This window comes from Ursus arctos, unplaced genomic scaffold, assembly GCF_023065955.2.
Source record: "Ursus arctos isolate Adak ecotype North America unplaced genomic scaffold, UrsArc2.0 scaffold_26, whole genome shotgun sequence".
In the NCBI taxonomy this organism is placed as follows: domain Eukaryota; kingdom Metazoa; phylum Chordata; class Mammalia; order Carnivora; family Ursidae; genus Ursus; species Ursus arctos.
Window position 1 is genome coordinate 7,328,880 of NW_026622941.1, and position 20,059 is coordinate 7,348,938.

The following is a 20,059-nucleotide window of genomic DNA, read 5'->3' on the forward strand; positions in this document are numbered from 1 at the left end:
ATGTGGCTGAACACCGTACAATGCAGAAGACAGACCCCGCACCAGAATGAGGCAGCCCAAAGCAAGAGTCTGGTGCAGAGGTGGAAAAACCCTTCTCCAGACCAAGGGCTGGTCTGTGTGTTCCCTGAGCCCATCTCTGGGACAGGTGACTGACCTGGTCGCTGGGCTGATGGAAGGTTGGGTCCCCTCCATCTGTGGAGACTGCCTAGCAAGGAATCGCTTTACTGTTAGAGGGTCTGTGGGAAGTCAGCCCCTCACGCAGGCACTGCTTTAGCCTGCCCACCCCCTCAGCTCCCCAAGTGTGTTCTGCTGAGTCACCTGGACCGTGAGGCAGTGAGCGTGCTCTCATGACAACACTGGTGTCTTTGCTGTCATGACAACGGCAGGCTGCATCAGTAACGCTCCATGGGCACCAAGCTCCCTTTTTGGCAGAAGACACTAATGGAAAAAGACACACATGCAGCAAAAGGGAAGATGGGACTTCAGACACACATTCTAGATAGTATGGGAGCATCGAGGGGCTCCTAAGGCCTGTTCCAGGGAAAGAATTAATGGTCCTGGTTGAGCCTGAGCAGGCATGGAACGGTTAGATCAGCGGCTGAACCCCTACCCCAGCAGACTGCCTGTGGTCCTCCCCACCTCCTGTCACCATTAGGTGTCCTCTGGCCCTGCTCTTGGGGTTCGTGAAAAGCCTGGGAACCAACCAAGCACATGGCTGCCAGACAGACATAGACTTGGCTCTGGGGCCCCAAGGAGGGAAGGCAATCCCAGAAGGGGCAGGGACTGGGGTTGGAGTTGGTGCTGGAGAGTATGCTCTCTGCCTTTTAAGCAAAGGTTATCGCCAGACAGGCTAAACTTAGCCACAGGCTCTTCAGCTAGAAAAGGGGGCTGGTCTCAGGTTACGCTGGGCCAGCAAAGAGGCCCCTGGGTCCCCAGTCCCCAGCACCTGCTGATGGGCCACGTCCATTCCACCCCACCCCCTTCTAAACCCTGGTTCATCTCAAGCGTTCTGAATACAGCCCCTCTTCCATCCTCAGCTGGCAAAACCGGCTCAGCTGGGGCTCCGGACTGTTGGAGGGGAATGGATCCCTCCCTCTACCTCGCGTGGGGCTGGAGGCCGGTTCCCACCACGTGCCCAAGACCTCCCAATTTCTTCCCTCTTCTGGACGCTTCGCACTGCCCCCAACATCCCCGGGCCCAGGCAGGGAAGGGGAGTCCCTGGCTCGGGCTGGCTGGCACGTCCCAGGATGGGGAGGGACTTCCGCCCTCACGTCCCGCTCTCTGGTGGGGGCTGGAGACGGTGAAAGGGGCACTGTCTCCGGCTTGGGCGGCACAGCACGCAGGTCTCCCAGGAGCGACTCTGTGGGAGGCCTCCGGCCTCTCGTCCTCCCCCTGTGCCCCAGCCCCGCCTGGGGGAGAGCAGCTGGTGCACACAGGGCCTGGTTTGTCCGCCCCAATTATCAGCTCTCCGGGCTGCCCGAGCTTGCAGGACAGCGTGACCTTCAGTGCAGAAACCGCTCCCCACCCCCCAGCCACCTCCCGAGTCTCCTTCCTCTCCAGGCCCCCACTGCCTAGTGCCAGCCCAGGCCCCCGGCCCAGGGAGGCTGGGAGCCAGGCCCTGGGTAGGGGGAAGTGGGGGCTGGGCAGAGCCCGGCAGGAGGCGGGCTGACCCTTCCCGTGCCTTTTCCTCTGCGGTTCCTCCGCCGCTACCGAAGAGCCTTGAGGAGAAGTTCCTCAGCCTTCCCGCCTCTCAGCCTCTAAAAGAAAGGGGAGGGGGGTGGCCGCGTGCAACCGCGAGGGGTCCCGGCTCCGGCTCCAATTCCCCATCCCACCAGCTCCCAAAGTCCTCCCATTTCGTCTGTGCAGCAACTTGAACGGCCCTGGCTCTCGGAGGCCTTCCGTTGCCACCAGGAGCCCCGTCCTGGGGCCCACAGTCTCCTGCAAGCCCACAGGGTGCCCACGAGTGCCATTAGCGATCACCTCCTCCACTGGGCTGGTCTCAGTCCCCTCCCCCATTCCGTCCCTAGCCCACACGTTTGGTGCGTGCACACTGGAAGAAGCAGGCGGGTCCAAAAAAAAAAGCGGGCCCAGCTACTCGCGGCTTTACGGGCGCACGTAGCTCAGGCCTCCGCGCCCTCGGGCCGCGACTGGGCAAGCCGGCGGGAGGCGGGGCCTGCGCCCCCACGCCCCCACGCCCCCCCGCCGCGTCCCGGAGGTATAAATTGAGCCTGCAGCCTCCGCTGGTGCTCTCTGCTCCTCCCCGTTCGACAGATAGCCGCATCTTCCCGTGCAGTGCCAGGTAAAACCCCGCAAAGCCAGGCGGAGGGGAGCCGCGAGAGGCCCGGGCACGGCTCCGAAGGGGACCGGGGGCGCTCGCGGAGCCGGGGTGGGCTGCGCGGCCGTGGTCGCGGTCGGGTGTGCCCGGCCGGACCTCCGCATTGCAGGGGCGGGAGGACGGACGTGCCCGAGCGCGGGGTGGGAATGGAGGCCTGGGGGGAGGGGAGGACAGCGGCCGGACTGCAGCCGCCGCCCGCCCCCGCGCTCTAATGCTCGCCTTTCTCTGCCTGCAGCCGCGTCCCCGAGACACGATGGTGAAGGTCGGAGTGAACGGGTGAGTTCGGGGGTGGGGTAGGGTGGGGCATCGAATCCTGCGGCCCCGGGCGAGCGCGTGGGGGACGCGGTGCGGTGGTCCTACCCCCCCCACCCCCAAGGAGAACTCAAGGTCGGTGTTCTGACCTGGCGGAGGCTCTCGCCCCAGAGGGCCTCGTGGCCCCCACCCCATCCCCGGCTGTGGCGCCTCCTGCAAGGCCGCCCTTGCGGGTTCGAGCCGCGCGCAGCCTTCCCCTCCCACCTGCCTCCGATCCTCGGCAGCACCGCCATCCCGGCTTAGTCATCCCTTTAATCCCCCGGCCGGGGCTTCTTTCTTTGCTTTCGCGCCCTGCGGGGTCACGTGCCGAGGAGGCGCCCCTCCCCCCCGCCCCCCCCCCTCCGGCGCGGCCCGGGGCTCCCGGGGCTCGGCTGGGTGCGCAGCCCGCCGGGAGGGCTGGTTTGCGGTAACCCAGCCGCCATGTTGCAACGGGGAAGGAAGCGAAGGAACCACCGTTAGGCAACCTCGCGTAGCTCTTCACCCTTCCTCCTTCCTCGCCTATGACTAACCCTCCTCGTCTTGCCTCAGCGGGGTGGAGTCGCCTCTGTCCCGTAAGCCAGGTGAGGCAAGGCTTCCCCCAGCCCTGCTCTCGAAAGAGCTGGACCTCAGAACTCCGACCACAGACCGTCCCTTAAGCTGCCAGCCAAATTTCCCTCAAGGATGCTCTTCCTGGATGGTCCTCTGATGAATCAGAAACGTGGGTTTAGCGGAGTCCTGTCTTTTTTTTCTTCCATTTTTTTTTCTTTTTTCTTCATGCGGAGAGGTGTGGTAGCTGCAGCTTAGTGCCATGTTGGGGAAGCTGAGTCATGGGTAGTTAGAAATTTTCCACCACAAAATGGCTCCTGCGGCAGCAGCCCCTGCCATCACACTGGCTCTCCTCGAAGCTCCCTTCTTCCTTCGGTGCCTAGAGCTGACCCAACCCCAAAAGCCAAGGCTATAAAGGTCACTGGGAGGATTAGGTGTCCGTGAGCCTTGGGAATCCTGCCCTTCTTCCCATGCCGTCTTCCAGAAATCAGATCCCCACTCCACTCTAATCTGGGGTTAAATATAGCTGCCTGACCTTTCTGCAGCTGGGGGCCTGGGCTTCTACCCTCTTTTACCTCTCACCCCCCCACACACACGCGCGCACACACAGCTGTTGCTCCTGCTCCTGATTTTTAGAAGAAGGCTTGCAAGGACAGGCAGCTTAGCGAACTAGAGCCCTGAGATTAGGGGGTTGAGAAGGACTCCTTTTTCTCCTCCTCTTTCCATTTTGGAGGAAGGGATGGGCTTTCCCTGTCCACTTAATTTCTGACCTTTACTCTTGCCCTTTGAGCTTGGTGGTGCTAACTGTGCAAGTCTTTGCTGCCCAGAGGGTGTATCCTGAAGCTGGGCCAGACCAGCACAAGCGTTCTCAGGGCACAGATAGTAGGGGTGATAAATGCCATGTGCCCAGACTGTGGGAGTGGCCAGACCATGCCCTGCACTGCCGTTTCTCCTGGTAGGACTTGTAGACACTAGGGAGTTGGGCAAGTGTTCGAACCTAATCACCTCTTGGGCAGGCTTCGCTTCTTGGCCATGCTGTAAAGCCAGCCTGTCCTGGCGGGGTTACGCAGGAGGATAAAATCAGACCTCCTGGGACTTCCCTGGTGGCAAGGAAGTGCCATTTTCTAACCCCTGAAAGAGGATGCGTTGGCCTCGGGCTGCTTCCATGCCCAGGAGGATTCTCTGTCGTCGTCGTCGTCGTCGTCCCCCCCCCCCCCTTTTCTGCTCACCCCTTGTCTTTCTTAGATTTGGCCGTATTGGGCGCCTGGTCACCAGGGCTGCTTTTAACTCTGGCAAAGTGGATATTGTCGCCATCAATGACCCCTTCATTGACCTCAACTACATGGTGAGTGCTGCCCCTTCAGCCGCTGTCGGAGCAGAGCCGGCTAAAGCGCAGCCCCTCACTGCCCTCCTTCCCCCTTCCTCCAGGTCTACATGTTCCAGTACGATTCCACCCACGGCAAATTCCACGGCACAGTCAAGGCTGAGAACGGGAAACTTGTCATCAATGGAAAGTCCATCTCCATCTTCCAGGAGTAAGTGTGGAAGATGGAACAGAAAGAAATTCGCTTTGAGGGGGGTGCTAGGATGGGTGACCACCTTGGGTACGTTGTACCCCACGTCCCTGAATTGGCATCTCGTCTTCCCTTGCAGGCGAGATCCCGCCAACATCAAATGGGGTGATGCTGGTGCTGAGTATGTTGTGGAGTCCACTGGGGTCTTCACGACCATGGAGAAGGCTGGGGTGAGTGCCAGGGAGACTGAAGATGGGAGGGGGTTGACCCTGGGGTTTGGTGTGGCGAGAAGAATGTGCACCACAGGCTCAGACCAGGGAAGGGAGCACCTGGATTATGGTGACTCTTCTGCTGCAGGCTCACCTGAAGGGCGGGGCCAAGAGGGTCATCATCTCTGCTCCTTCTGCTGATGCCCCCATGTTCGTGATGGGTGTGAACCATGAGAAGTATGACAACTCCCTCAAGATTGTCAGGTGAGCATGACACGGGAGCGGAGAGGGGAGTGAAGTGGTCTGATAGTACTGTGTGCAACAAGATGGACCTGCTTGCCCTTGACGTGCCTCCCTCTTTTCAGCAATGCTTCCTGTACCACCAACTGCTTGGCTCCTCTGGCCAAGGTCATCCATGACAACTTCGGCATCGTGGAGGGACTCATGGTATGCGTGATGGGCAAAGTGTCCAGAGCCCATTGATTTCTCACCCAGGACTCCATCTTTCTTTCTGCTTAGAACATGGTCCTAGGCTGGGGGGTGCGCTGGGGCCTTGGGGGTTCCAAGGTCAGGTCACTCTATCCCGTAATTCTTCCCAAGGGCGGGTGAGGTGATGAGGACTGTGCAGGCCCTCACTCCTTCCCCCATGTTTCCAGACCACCGTCCATGCCATCACTGCCACCCAGAAGACCGTGGACGGCCCCTCTGGGAAGCTGTGGCGTGATGGCCGAGGGGCTGCCCAGAACATCATCCCTGCTTCCACTGGCGCGGCCAAGGCTGTAGGCAAGGTCATCCCTGAGCTGAACGGGTGAGGTTCCTTGCTGCTTTTCTGCCCTGGGCACCTGGGGGTGGCCAGGAGGAGTGGTGCTGAGCCTGTTTCCCCCTGTCTGTAGGAAGCTCACTGGCATGGCCTTCCGTGTCCCCACCCCCAACGTGTCCGTTGTGGATCTGACCTGCCGCCTGGAGAAAGCTGTAAGTGTGGGTTGGAAAAGGTGGCGGGCTAGGAATTTGTGTCTGGGGGAAAGCAGCAAGACTGGAACTTGAATGACCATCTTATTTTTACCTCGTTAGGCCAAATATGACGACATCAAGAAGGTGGTGAAGCAGGCATCAGAGGGCCCCCTCAAGGGCATCCTGGGGTACACGGAGGACCAGGTTGTCTCCTGCGACTTTAACAGTGACACTCATTCTTCCACCTTTGATGCCGGCGCTGGCATTGCTCTCAATGACCACTTTGTCAAGCTCATTTCCTGGTATGTGGCCGCATGTGGAGCAACACCTAGGAAAGGGACTCGAGTCTCGCGCCCTCTGGTGGCCAGTTCGGGAAAATAGCGTTTCACTCTTGATCTCCTTCCAGGTATGACAACGAATTTGGCTACAGCAACCGGGTGGTGGACCTCATGGTCCACATGGCCTCCAAGGAGTAAGAGCCCCCTGGACCACCAACCCAGCAAGAGGAAGAGAGAGGCCCTCAGCTGCTGGGGAATCCCTGCCCCAACTTATCCCCCGAAACACTGAGAATCTCCCGACCTCTACTGTTTCCATCCCAGACCCCCTGAAGAAGGGGAGGGGCTTGGGGAGCCCTACCTTGTCATGTACCATCAATAAAGTATACTGTACCCAGCCAGCTCTTTGAATGTTCTAGCTTATTCCAGGGCCTGGGATGAGGAGGAGGGGAGCTAGGCTGTGTGCCAAAGAGAAATCAGTCTTGCTGATGGTACCCAAGAAAGACCCAGCGTACCGCGACCAGGCATAAACTCCCCTGGAGGTCGTGGGCCTGAGAGCCTCCCTCACAAAGGCGTGTGCACTGCACTCACTTCTGAGGGCCACTGGTCCTCGCTTTGGCTTAGTGCCCCTCCAAAGCCCCTAGGTGCTACTTGACGCAACATGATGTCAGAGGACAAGTCCGTCTTGTCACCAGATGACCTGGCTGCAGCCACCTGGAGGGTAACCTTGGCGCAGGACGTCAGGGCTTTGGAATTGGGCTAGCAAGTCTCACAGCCTTGCCTGGTGACCTGGCTGCTGCTAGGGAGCCGACTGCCAGGGAGCGAATTCCACTGCCTCACAGCTGTGCGGTCCAGGCTGAGTTCTTTACTTTCGTGGGCCCTAGTTACTGCCATCTGTAAACAGATACGCCAGCGCCCAGCCCCTCCAGGTCTTCTGGAACAATTCTATTCGGTCAGCTGTATAACCAGTGTAGTGAGTGATCCGGAAAATGGGGTAACGCCACCTCCAGGACTCAAGGTGGCATGTAAGGGGGATCGCTGCCATGGTCTGTGGGTGAGGGCTTGGGGGGCGGAGGCACAGGCCGGCACCTGGTCCTGTGTAAGGTGATGAAAAGCAGGGCACACCTCCCAGCAGGGATCAAGTAGCCACCACCAGAAAGTGCTTAAAACAGTGACACGAAAGTGTTCGATAAATACTCTCCAGTTTGATTATTATTGAAGATTCCATTCCAATGTCCGCTCGGCCTCCCTCCGGCAGTTAGGCTGACATGTCCTCATTCACGTGCCCCCAGTTTCTCCCAGGCTTTTCCAAGTCCGGGACGTCTTAGCCTGTTGCTCTCGGTGTGTGACAGACACGGAGGAGGCACATCTTCAGCTGATACTTGAAGAGACTGAGGCCCTGAGCGCACATACACAGGCGCACGCACACACAGGCACACGCGCACACAGGCACACGCACACACAGGCACACACGCACACGTGCACACACACACAAGCAGCTTCGCCTTTTTCTCTGCCACTCAGCGCTGACTGGGAAACAAGCAAGGGCTTCCATCTCCCTCCACGATGCTGCACCCGGTCAGATCCAGAAGCCGCCCAGACCCGAGGCACTAAGGTCCCCTGAAGGCAGGCACTGCCCAAGGGCAGGGTCGCAGCCACTTCACTGCCTCCGCAGAGCGCCCAGTCCGACCTCCTCCACCTGCGCCGCGGAGGGAGGCCCTCTCCCCCGGTATGTGTTGCACAAGCCATGCAACGTCCAGCTTCCTCCACTTCATACCAGTGCCTGGGCCAGTTAGCACCAGTACAGATCCAGACCGTGAGCTGGCTTGAGGCCACAGAAACGGAAGGAAGATCTGACAATCACAGTCCTTACTCAATGGAGAAAGTAAGGGGCCACAATCGCTCCAGCAGCATTTTAAAGATGAGAAAGTAGCAGACACCCACACATGAAGGCAGGAGAGCCCCGGCTGTGGTGGGAGTCGCCTGGGACAGGCGGGCTAAGCCTCGCTCCAGACACCTTAGAACCCTGGAGGCCAAGGTCAAAGGCAGGAAGCCCAAGGGAGGAGGGTCCCAGTCCCCAGGGGCAAGGCTTGGTGCGGTGGGACGAGTGATGTTCCCCTTCTGTGAACCCCCCACCCCTCTGCCTCGGTGAGTTCCCAGCTGGGTGGTGCCCCCGGGGCCCAGGCGCCAAGCTGGAGGCAGGTCCCTATCTCATGGAGCTATCAGATGAGACATCACGATCGGAGTCCTCAGCCTCGCTTGGCGGCGGCGGCGGCGGGTCGCTAAGCGGGACCGCAGCGAAAGCAGGAGACTTTCTAGAAAAAAAACACCAGTTTTCACCCTGGGGCAGGCAAGAATCATGATGAGGTTGGCATTCTTCTCTCCTGTGGCCTTTTTCTCCAGCTCAGGCAAGGCCAGGGGGGCCACAGGGGTGAGGTGCAGGGTGAGGGAAGTGGGGAAGGGAAAGAAAGCTCCCGCAGCCCACCCTGATGTGGGAGATAGACCCTGTCTTTATCTTGGGGACTCTGGGAGGCTCAGAGTTCAGAAAGATCTCAAATTACAGGGGCACACCTGGGTGGCTCAGTCCGCTAAGCATTTGACTTTCGCTCAGGTCATGATCTCGAGGTCCTGGGATCGAGTCCCACATCAGGTTCCTTGCTCAACAGGGAGCCTGCTTCTTCCTCTCCCTCTGCCCCCTCCCCCCACTCATGCTCTCTCCCTCTCCCCCCCCCAATAAATAAAATCTAAAAAAAATAAATAAATCTCAAATCACAGTAGGAGAGATGCTGCCTGAGCCAAGTGCACAGGCTTGATGGCCCCAGCTTTATGTCTACCTGTAGTATTTTTGGACTTTTTAAAATTTACTTTTTTTTTAGAGGCAGAACTTATACCGGGTCAAAGGCATGAACTGTGGCCCTGACTTTAGACAGAAATCTGCCCCCACACGTCTTCTGTTCCTTGGCAGTTTCGAGCTGCTTCTAACCAGGGGACCCCCCGAGCTGGTGGCATTGGGAGGTCTCGGCCGTGCAGCCACGCGTGGACGTGCACCCAGCGTCCCACTGCTGCGGGCGAGAAGGCTGTGGCGCTGGGCCAGACACACCAGGCGCCCTCCCGCAAGAGCCCCACCTCGACATGGGCGTGCAGGGCTTGTCCCCGAGGAAGACACACGGGGGAAGGCGGGCCAGGCCCCAGCCGCCAGGGGCAGTCCTCACCGGTCTCCCGACTGGGTGATGAGCCGGCGGCAGGTCTCCATCTGCACGTCCAGGCCGCGCTTCATGCTGCACATCTCCATGTACTCGTGCAAGTGGCGGTTCATGTCGTTCTTGGCCGTGGCCAGCTCCAGCTGCGGCAGGGGCAAGGCAGGGCCGAGCAGGTCAGCGGGGTCTCCAGCCCGCACCCCCAGGAGGCGCACACGCCAAGAACGCCACCCGGCGGGGGGCCCAGGCAGCCGTGGGCGAGGGCTCAGATTGAAAAATCGGTCTGAGCAGCCAGAAGGCGCCTACTGGACTAGCATTCTTTCTAGTTTGCCTGGCAATCTTTGCCTGCAGAGGAGCCCGCGTTCTTGCCACAGACCCTCGCTGAGAGGAACCAAAGTGTGGGCAGGACAGCCCGAGGCGGCCGTCTGTGCGCGGCCTGGCTCCCCCTCCCCGGGCTTCCCGCGTGGCCCCGTGCAACGCTGCACCGTTTCCCTCACTCATTTGGGTGTTTCTGGAAGGCTGGCCCTGGCTCTTATTCATCTCTGCCTGTGCATGCCCAGCACCACGCTGGGAAATGACTTAGTGAACCTCGCGAAGTCGTGACAAGCCTCCCGGCACAAAGGAGGAGACCTGCCCGCGCTGCTGAAAGAGGCGCGATCCTCCCCTGATGGCTCTTGTCTCTGGTGTGAGCTGTTCTCAGCGTCTCACAGGAAGACTGCTGCCACACCCAACGTCCCACCGGTTAGAAGATGTATCCCAATTCAAGAAATGTTCCATGTGGGAAATGTGGGCTCCGAATCAAGGAAATATGGCCTCCCTCGCAGAGGCAGAGCTGAGAGGCGGGGTGAAGGCGGAAAAGATCTGGGCCAGAGATGATCTGCTGCCTCTCTTTGTATTGGGTACAAAGGACAGGCGGCCAAAAGGAGAGGCAGAATAAAACTGCTTGGAGGTGATTTGCTTGACTGCCTGGGAGCAAAGAGAAAGGGTAGGAAACTACCCGTGAGTGATCCGAATTGGATAGAGGAAACCACCCAGAACTAATCCAAACTGGACAGGGAGAGGCTGGGAACTCGGAGGAAGGAGGAAAGGGGTCACGGGGCCAGACGGAAGGGAGGTGGCCCGGGTGGGTCGGGAGCCCTAGCGGGTGCCGCTCACATGGCAGCCTGGATGCCAGAGTCAGCTGCTCAGTCCAGGAAGATAAGTGAGGTCACCAGCTCCCGCGCAGACTGGCCGCCGCCAGCACCCCAGGTTCTCCAGCTAAGGAGAGCGGGAGGGGAAGGGGCTAGCTTCTGGAGCCCATCACTCACGAGGACAGGAAAGAAGGAAATGAAGCACATACATTCTATTCAAAGATAAGGCCAGGACCACCACCAGTTGCCTCTACACATCCGTACGTGTCTCCTTACTTCACACGTGAGGGAGGCGGCCGCCACCCGCCAGGAGGTACCCAACAGCCTCCACGGAAGACCCCAGCCTTGCTGTGTGACTGGAGGGAGGGGTAGGGCTGGGACTCGACGGAAGTGAAGGAGACAGGACAGCAGGAACTCCCTCCCACCTTCCACCTGGGCCCTGGCTTTACTGCCGGTAATGGGAAATGCTCCTTGCTTCCATCCCAGGCACGCCGAGATGGGTCACCAGGGCCAGCAGGGCACCCAAAGGCCCCTGTTAGCTCTCCCAACACCTCTCCTAAAGCCATCCTCCTGCAAGACAAGAGGGAGACTGCCAGATGGGTGTCCATGAGTGGACAGAAAGCGGCTCTCCCCTCCCCTCTCCTCAGCGGGGAGCAGACACATGGCTGCAGGCCTTTAAAACTCAGCCTGTCTGCCTGGGCAAGAAACAAAAGCAGGTTTGGCTTCAAGGAGCAGGATCATGGGATGTGTGTTGGGAGAATGTGCACGTAGGAAAATCATCTGTCAACTTCCTTCTCGAAATGCTGGCAGTGTGAGAACAGCAAGGGTATAAATATGCCACATGGTCTTGAAGAGAGGCCAAAAGTTACAGAAGCTCATGGGCCTCTTCCCCAAGCCGGGGCACTCAGGGCTCAGAAGGACCCTCTCCAGGAGTGGGAAAGGAGGCTGCCAAGAACAGCGTCCGGCCCTGCCCGCTGCTCCTCTGCCCAGGGCGCCACAAACCCGCTGCAGCCCTGCAGACCTAGCTCTAAGTTAGAGCACCAGCTTCCCATACTCGAAAAGGTCCCTCCAGGCTACAGAATGACATCAGAGGTTCCTCCTTCTGATGAAGGGCTGAGCTGAAGAAACAGCAAAGTTCGAGTCCACTTCCGCGACCGCGCGGACAGTCGTAGTGATAACCATAAAAGCAGTAAGCTTCCTAGGAGACAGGCACTGCCCTCAGCTCTACACGTGCCCCATTTCATCTGATCTTCAGACAAGCCTGCGAGGGAGGTACGATTAAGATCCCGCCTGACAGAGAAACAGGCTCAGAGGGCGTACGCAGCCCCGCAGAAGTTGGAAGCGACAGGGCTGAGACTGGAACCCACACCTGTCCGACCCCGCCAGAGCCTGAGGTCCTAAGGCCCCACCCCCACAAGAGAAAGGAGGAGGCCCGGTGTCTGGGGTCTCCCCGGTGGTGGCTTCACAAACCCCCGGCCTTACCTCTATCTGGTCAATGGTCTCCTGATATTCTTTCTCCCGGGTTTTGAACAGGGACTCCGTGTCTTTAATCACCTTCTCCAAACTATCTTCCTGCTGCTGGAGCAGAAAGGGAAGCAAGGGGGAGGCCGATGGGGAGGGTGGGATGGGGGCATTCCACAGGGCCGAGGCGGGGAAGAGAGAGAGAGTCCGGTTAAAGGAAGCTGGAGAAAGCCGAGAGAAAGGATAAAGGAAGAGGGGGAAGCAGGTAGAGGATGGAGGCCACAGACGGAAAGCAGCAAGGAGTGCAGGGAGGAGCGGGAGGGGCGGGAGGGGCCGGGCGTCCGCTGGGGAGGTGGCAGCGCCGGGGCCCTGCGGCCGGGAGGGGCCGTTACCTCTCCCTGCGCCTCTGCGGCTGCCATGGCATAGCCCGAGAAATCCTCCCAAAGCAGCAGGGTCTCCTCAGTCTCCTCCCAAGTCAGGCTGTCACAGTCGTCCTCAAAATCATACTCCCTCCTAGAGACAGGGACCCGCCGTCAAGGAGGGCGGGGCCTGGCTGCCCGCGGAGGGCCACTGTCGGGGGCGGGGCGTCCGGCCTCGGGGAGACGGGGTGCCGCGGGCGGGCCTGCGGACTCACAGCTGGTTGAGCATGCGCTGCATCTCCTCGTTGATGCTGAGGGCTGTGCTCTCCTCCTCATCCCCATCGGGCTGGCGGGGCCCGTCACTCTCCGACAGGGAGGTGTCCTCCTCGACGGCAGCCTTGCGCTCCCGCTTCCGCCCCCCCATGGATGGGACCTTAATGGGAGACAAGTGCAGAGACTACAGAGACGAGGCCGGGTGCGTGAGGAGAAGGGCGGATGGGCGCCGGCGGGGAGGGGGGAGAAGGAAGGGGGCGGAGAAGCGGGAACCAGCGGGGGGGGGGGGGGCGGACAGAGAGAGAAGACACGGTTACAACGACAGGAACACACACCGGAGTTACCGAGACAGGCAGACAGACATGGATGGGGGCAGGGCTGCAGACTGAGAAAGAAGAAAAAGGAGAAACAGAGAAAATAGGGCGGTAAGATCGGGGGAGAAATGGCCCGGCGACCACATCAGATGTGCATAATGGCTAAAGAGGATTTGTTTTCTTAAAAAAAAAAAAAAATGCCTTTCAGCCTTTCTAATGAAATGACCAAACTAAAAGGAAAATTTCGGGCTTCAAGGAGGAGGAGGACGCGGTATATTGGAAGGAGAACCTGAATCACACATCCAGATCTGGAAAGCCGGAGGAGAAGGGATAGAAAGAAATGAAGCAAAGAGGGGGCCGAGATAGAGAAAAGGTGGAAGAGCAAGGAGAATGGAGACAGGAGAAGAAATCTGGGCCCAAAAGCCCAGCGGGTCAAAACTGATGGCCAAAGGCCTGGGCGGCTTAGAAACTGGGACCGGGACATTAAAAAGCTTGCATGACAGCAAAACTAACCAGCTTCTTCTGTGGAGAAAGCAAGAGAAGATGAAAGGAAGAGAGGACAGGAGGCGGACAGAGGAGAGAGAGAGAGGGAGGGGAGAGACGGAGTTAGAGACGGCTTCCGAACCTTCTCTTCAGAGGCTGTTCCTTGCCCCCCAGCCTAGTCCCACTGAGGGCCCCTGGTGCCAGGGTGGGCTCCCCAAGAAGGAGGGGCCAGCGCTGAGGGAGGACTCTGGGCCTGCGCCCCCCTCCCGTGAGGAGCTGAGGCACTGGGCAGGTGTGGGCAGGGGCCCCCGGCCTGCGGGCCACCCCGTCCTCTCACCTGGAACATCTTGATCATGTCTTCGCAGTTGCGCTGCTGAGCCACGTCGCACAGTTTGGCGGTGATGTCGATGCGGCGACAAATGTCCATATCTACCTTCATGGCCTTCTCCTGGATCTTGGTGTCCAGCTCGGACAGGTTCTGTCCAGGGAACGCAGGGCGCGGTAAGCAGGCAGCCGGCACCCCAGACAAGGCCCAGTGAGACCCTCATCCTTCCAGTCACACACCACCTCTGCCCCCTCTTCCTGGACGCCCTCCCCTCATGGGCTCATGGGCTGCTCAGGCCACCGGCCCCCTGGTCAGACGGGGAGCCCCGGAGGGCACGGTCCGGGACCTGCTGGGGCTCCCTCCTGGAACTTATGCTCCCAGAGAGAGAGCGAGCGCACTGGGAGTTACAAGAGTGGAAGAAGTATTGCAAGAAGAGGAATGGCTAACACTTATTCAGCATGAAGTCTGTGCCAGCAGGGTCCTAAGGGCCTGACAGTCTCCCTCATGGCTCTGCAAAGTACCGCCTTTACGACCCCATTCCACGGGGAGGACACGGAGGCAGAGCAGTGAAGGAATTCACCAAGGCCACCCTGCATGCAGGTCGCAGAGCCAGGGTCTGGGCTCTTAACTAAGCGCTTGCCAGCCTCTAATAGGGATTGAGGCCATAGATCGAGGCCTCTCACATAAGACACCAAAGCTTTTGTTCTTTCCTGTCCTCCTGAATGAGGGTGGGGTGGGGTGGGGGACCAGCCGGGGAAGACGGAAGCACAACAAAGTGGGTGAGGGCGGTGGCCCAGGAAATGCACAGGCCCAGAGCAGAAAGGCCCACCTTCCCGGCCTCAGATGTGTGGGGGCTGCACTCACATTGCTCATGAGCCCCTTGAAGACCACGAGCTCAGCTTTCAGCTGCTCCACCTTCATGGCCAGCTCCTCCTGGCAGGCGTCAGCCTCCTGGGCTTCCTGTAGTCAGGGAGAAAGCACCGTGAGTGGTGCTGCCCGTGGGGGAGGCAGGTGAAGACAAGGAAGGGCCAGGGGAGGTCCAGGCTAGGGACCACTGAGGGGGTATGGGGGCACGGCGGGGGCGGGGGGGGGCAGCCCTCACCTCCTGGAGCTCGTTCACTCGCTCCTGCAGCTGTATCCGCACAGTATACTCCTCTTCCCACCTGCAGACATGGGGGACAGGGAGGGAGCCTAGGTGCGGGGTCCTGCCCTGCCCTGCCCTGCCCCGGCGGCTCCCCACTCCCCGCCCCTCCAGCTCAGGCCTCTCTCACTCTAGCTCTGGTGCCCTGAGTGCTCGGGGGGCCGTGGCCAGGAACAGCCGGCCGGCCCGGGGGTGGCCAGCTGCAGCTGTCGGGTGGCTCCACGCTTCCTGGCAAGTGCAAGCCCACCAGCTGCCTTCCTGGAACCTCTGGGCTGCGCCCCAGGAACCGTATTTGAGAGCAATTGCTGCCATTCTGCTCCTTCGCAGCGGCCGTCCCGCTTGGGCCCTGGCTCAGCCAGCTGCCTGGCTGGCCTCCTCCCCCCTCGTGCCCGCACCAGACCACCAGGCCTGCTGGCCCGGCCTCTCACCTTCGGGGGCCCACATCCAGTCTCCCGCCTCCTGCCCGCACCAGCCCAGGGCTCCTCTAGCCCGCTGGCCTGCCTCTCGTGGTGCCATTTAACCCTGGAGAAGCAGCCGCAGGACACACACCCCATCAACGGGGTTGGTCAAGAGCCCGGTAGGAGACACTCAAAGTCCGTCCCCACAAGCTCCAGAAACTGCACACCCGGAACCCCTGTACAGGAGCCCTGGAGAGGTGATGGGGCTGGCCCTGAGGTATGAAAGCAGTGGAAAGCAGGAGCCTGGGGGGTCCCAGGCACCCAAACCCCAAGGGCGAGGGAAATCAGAGTAGGAAAAAGCGCCTCGTTCATCCAGTGGGTGGGAACTAGAAGTGGCATCTCCTAGGCTCCAGAATTCCGAGACTAGGACCACAAGCAGCTAAGAGGTCCCCCCTGGCCACAGGCAGGGTCTGCTGTGTAGGGCTAGGGTTTCCACTAGACGTGAGTCCACGGCAAGCCAGTGCACAGGTCTTGGCGTGGCAGAGGCGGAAGGGCAATGCTGGGGGCAGCATGCTACTGGGGGTCTCAAGACCCTGCGAGGGTGCCTGGGATGGCAGAACTTCTCAGACCCCATTCAGACAGCCCATCACCTCCTGCCACTTCTTCCGGACTGAGAAAGGAGGGCACGGTACCATGGGAGAAACTGTGGGATCAGAAAGGTGGCCAGAAGCCACAAAGAGGACAGCAAGGAAATGAAAGCCTGACCGAGCAGATTCTGCAGACGTGGGACTGCACCCTCCCTCCCCCCCCTCCAACTTTCCCCCACCTCGCCCCCCTCTTCCCCCTGGGCTCTGCCCACAGCCTCTTCCCTCCATGCCCGCCTGCTCCGCACTGGGCACTGCGCTGCAGTGCTCCTAATAATAACTCCTCTACGTCACCCACGGCCCCTCCCGCATGGGCAAGGCAAAGGCAGCCAGCCGGGCCACCACCCTGCCGGCCCGTCATGCAGCCCAGCTCCGGGGCCTCTTGGCTCTCTGCCCATCTTTCCCTGCTGCCCCCATGTTCTTCCTCCTTTTGCTCTGGCATTCTCCATCAGATGGTGGGGCCCGTGAGGGGCCCTAGCAGTGTCAAGTTATACATTTTCATAGACAAGACGTGTTTATCTTTTCTGGGCCTGTGGTTTCTTCATCGACAACCTGAAGGCATGGAATGCGGTGCCCTCATACCCCCGAGTCCGTGAGTCCCTAAAGGAAGCAAGACTGGCAAGGGGACAATGACTCTGGGCAAGATGCATCAGGGAGGGTAGGAAGCATCAAATTCAGGTAGAAATTTAAGTAAGGAAGTTAGGGAAGGATTGAGACGAACAAAATCTTACAGAGTAAGAAAAAAAAAAAAAAACCAAAAACCAAAAAACAAAACAAAACAAAAAACTGAAAATAAATCATCTGGAAGCTTACCAGAATTCTTTAAAGTTTGTTTATTTATTTATTTATTTATTTATTTATTTATTTATTTATTATTTATAGTAGTCTTTACACCCAACGTGGGGCTCTAACTCACGACCCTGAAATCAAGAGTCATATGCTCTCCTGACTGAGCCAGCCAGGTGCCCCTGAAAGCTTACTAGAATTCTGTCTGTTCTCCAGCCAGACTTTCCCACAAATAGGTTTCTTCTGAACTCCATTCAAATGTGGTCTCCCTTACAAGGTTCCCTTGACATGGAATTTGAGCAATTTCCGCATATTCTACCTCTCCTAAAGACCTCCCTCCCAAATACACGGCATCCTGGAGCACAGGGAGGAAGCAGGGGCCATTCCTACACTGGAAGGACGGAGGCCGGGAAGAAGAGAGCCACCCAAGGTTGCACACAGCAGGGGAGCTGAAAATAGAACCCAGGAGGCCTCGGCTTCTTCCCAGTTTAGTGCTCAAGCTATACCCATGCCTTCCGGGCCACAGACAGGAGCTATGGTGTTGCAAAGAGAACAGAGCGAGGGCACAGGATCTGGGGTGGAAGAATGAGGAACTGCCAGTGTCACGTACCATACAGTTCTAGCTGCTGCAGAGCGATGAGCTCATCAATCCCCAAGGAGTAACTCTCTGCTGCCCTGGACAGCCGGACCAAGGACAAACACTCTTTCAGTCAAGAAAAACCAAATACCCGAGAACAACAGTTGTTTCTGTGGTTATGGATGCATTCCAGAACTGTGTGTTCTGCTGCTGACCGTGTTAATTAACTCCTGCAGGGTCAGGGGCTGGGGGCAGGGGCTGGTTCTGGGTGGCATCTGAATGATGGCTTTAGGAGAACTGAGATTCCCAAAGGCTCTTATAACATGGGCTACGACGAAGGAAGCCAGCATGGCAGTACCCAACTTCAGAAAGCCTGCTGATCTGCGATCTGCTAGACTCTGGCAAGTTACAGATCCTGAAGGCTGCCCCCAGACCCAGGGGTAAGCTCCCGGAACATTCAGCCAAGCCCCAGCTGACACACCAATGTCCACTACACAGGGCTGCAAGGGTAGTTCCCAGGCCTGCCCACAAGGGGTCAGAGTAGCCGATTAAGAGGTTAAACCTGATGGCTTCCAAAATAAAGCCTCCTTCTGACCTGTCATCTTCCTCCTCAACCAAGGCATCCATCGCAGAGTCTACAGAGAGCTTGCTGTGCTCGTGCTCCTTCCTAATGGCCAGGTTTCCGGGCCCCTAAGGGATCCACTTGGTATACAGCCAGCGCCAGCATCATACCCTTTCCCTGGCCCCCTGTGCTACCCTGCCAGTCCCCTGCAGAAAGCCAAATCCTCGTCCTCAGAGAGCACTGGGCCTGCCCCCCAGCTGCCTTATACTCACAGGGTGTGTCCAGATTCTCAACTTTTCCCCACTCGGTTCCTCTGCTGGCTTCACTCACATCTCGTCATCCTTTGGCTCGTCGTACTTTCACAGATTCCCCTGGCTCCCACAAGCCCTGTGACAACTAGCAGTCCCTTCCCCTTTCCCTAGGGAATTCCTTTCCCCCCTTTTTTCTTTCTTTTTCTTTTTTTTACTTACTCCAAGCAATGTTCTGAGGTTCCAGAGCCTTGCATATGGAACTGGACTCGCTCCCCAGTTTCCCTAAACCCGGAGCAGTGGCAGGAGAGCCCGCTGCAAGACGCAGCCCCCGCCCTTCTGATTTCACTTACACTCCCAATGAAGCCGTGTCCCTTGTCTCTTACTTTTCATCAGTATGTGGGGCATCTACCACAAAAGTGCGCTGAGGGCTGAGCCTGGAGAGGCTAAGTAGTACCCCAGACGTGACCTCTCAAACGCGTGTCCCTTCCACACGGCACACAACCCTACAGTGAACACAGTCCTCCCAACACTGCAGCCTAGATGAGACGGAAAGAAAAGCCACAAGACAAATATGTACGCCCCACAGTACTCCGTTCAGAGCACCCTTCTTCCTATCACGAGCGCGACTTCTGCATTCCCTGTGGATCCCCGTCTTCCTGTACCCAATTCCGTCTACTTCCAAGCTCCTCCTTACACAGCAGGAACTCTACTCTCATCTTATTCCTCCCTGATTCTTGGGCCGCACTGCTCTCCCCTCCCAGACCCACACTTGGTCCAGGTCCCATGTGTGGCATGACACTGAGCCCCGACCCCACCTTCCCGGTCCCCTACCTCCGCTTGTACTCGTCCCGCTCGCGCTTCACTTTAGCCAGGACGTTGTAGAGCGCGCGGATCTCGGGGGTGATGGTGTCGATCTGGACGCCCACCCCGTCGGGATGCACCCACGACAGGCCAGGCCCTTGCACCAGCGTGGGCTCCAGTCCCGGCCCGAGCCGGCGGGCGTGAGAGAAGGACCAGATGGTGCCGGGCATGAAGCGGGTGGACGAGGAGTAGGAGGTGGAGGTGGAGGTGGAGGGCGACGAGTGGCAGGCCGCGGAGGGCACGAGGGGGCCGGCTGGCGAACGCGCGGGCGAGCCCAGCACCCGCGCCGAAGGGGTGCAGACTGCGGCGGGCCGGGCGCTCAGGGGCAGCCCCAGGGGCCTGATGGGGCTGACGAAGCCGGTCTGCACGGCCTGGTCGCGGCGAGCCAGGCCCCGCCGGCCCTGCTTACCCTCCTCCAGCGCCTGCTGCAGCTGCTTCTCCAGCAGCCGGTTGCGGCGCTCCAGCTCGTGCACCTTGGCCAGGAAGCAGCGGAACCGGAGGTTCAGGGTCTTGAGCACGTTGATGTTGGAGCCCAGGTCGTTGCGGAGAGCCATGGCGGCGGGGGGCGCCGGGCCCGGCCCGGGCGGCGAGTAGGCAGCCGGACCGGCCGGGGCGAGCGGCGCCGTGGACACGTCTCCTCCCCCGGCGAAGTGGTCGCCTCCCAGAGGGTCCCCCAGCGGCCCGGTCAGGCCCTGCTGCTCCTGCTGTAGGAGGAAGAGGTTGGGGCCGAATAACGGATTCATGGCTGCGTCTTCTGCTGGGAGACGGAGACCGCTACAGGAGCACGGATGGAGGGCTAGGGAGAAGAGCCAATGAGGCGCCCGGGGGACTCGGGGCAACCAATCAGACGGCTCGACGGAAGGGGCAGAGGTCAGGGGGCGGGGCAGCGCAGAGATGAAGCCAATGGAAGGAGGCTGGCTCCTGGACCTTTCCGGGTCTGAGGCTGAGCGAAGCCCAGTCCATGCCCGCAAGCCAGGGTGGCAGAGAAACACAATCCAGGTCCTTCAGTATTCCATGGGTTCTGGTGGCAGGATGCCCATCCTCCCCACACCACTATTGCCCTCCTCTCCCCAGAGTCCAAACACCCTAAGCTCTGACTCCAGGACTTTCCCTCCCTGGGGCCCCGAGGAGACCAAGGGAGCCCAGGAGCCTGAATCGGATCTCTCCGTATACCGC

The 20,059-nt window shown here is 59.4% G+C and overlaps 2 protein-coding genes across 4 annotated transcripts; one reads left to right on the forward strand and one right to left on the reverse strand.

The window, feature by feature from the left end:
- Positions 1–2,216: 2,216 nt before the first annotated feature.
- Positions 2,217–6,522, forward strand: GAPDH (glyceraldehyde-3-phosphate dehydrogenase). 2 transcript variants are annotated; one of them, XM_026502607.3, is made up of 11 exons: positions 2,217–2,299; positions 2,571–2,611; positions 4,418–4,517; positions 4,601–4,707; positions 4,826–4,916; positions 5,044–5,159; positions 5,261–5,342; positions 5,552–5,703; positions 5,789–5,867; positions 5,967–6,148; positions 6,253–6,522. In XM_026502607.3, the coding sequence occupies exons 2-11, from the start codon at positions 2,589–2,591 to the stop codon at positions 6,320–6,322; spliced, it is 1,002 nt and encodes a 333-aa protein (XP_026358392.1). In that variant the 5' UTR covers positions 2,217–2,299; positions 2,571–2,588; the 3' UTR covers positions 6,323–6,522. The 2 variants fall into 2 exon arrangements, with proteins under 2 accessions (XP_026358392.1, XP_057159301.1); XM_057303318.1 differs by having other exon boundaries at positions 2,220–2,299; positions 5,967–6,522.
- A 784-nt stretch (positions 6,523–7,306) lies between these two features.
- On the reverse strand, positions 7,307–19,665 carry IFFO1 (intermediate filament family orphan 1). Of its 2 annotated transcripts, none has more exons than XM_026502606.4 (9): positions 18,854–19,665; positions 14,766–14,826; positions 14,528–14,623; positions 13,676–13,816; positions 12,544–12,701; positions 12,302–12,422; positions 11,931–12,023; positions 9,334–9,464; positions 7,307–8,436 (listed from the first exon to the last, which is right to left on the reverse strand). In XM_026502606.4, the coding sequence occupies exons 1-9, from the start codon at positions 19,624–19,626 to the stop codon at positions 8,328–8,330; spliced, it is 1,683 nt and encodes a 560-aa protein (XP_026358391.2). In that variant the 5' UTR covers positions 19,627–19,665; the 3' UTR covers positions 7,307–8,327. The 2 variants fall into 2 exon arrangements, with proteins under 2 accessions (XP_026358391.2, XP_026358390.2); XM_026502605.4 differs by having other exon boundaries at positions 11,931–12,026.
- Positions 19,666–20,059: the final 394 nt, after the last annotated feature.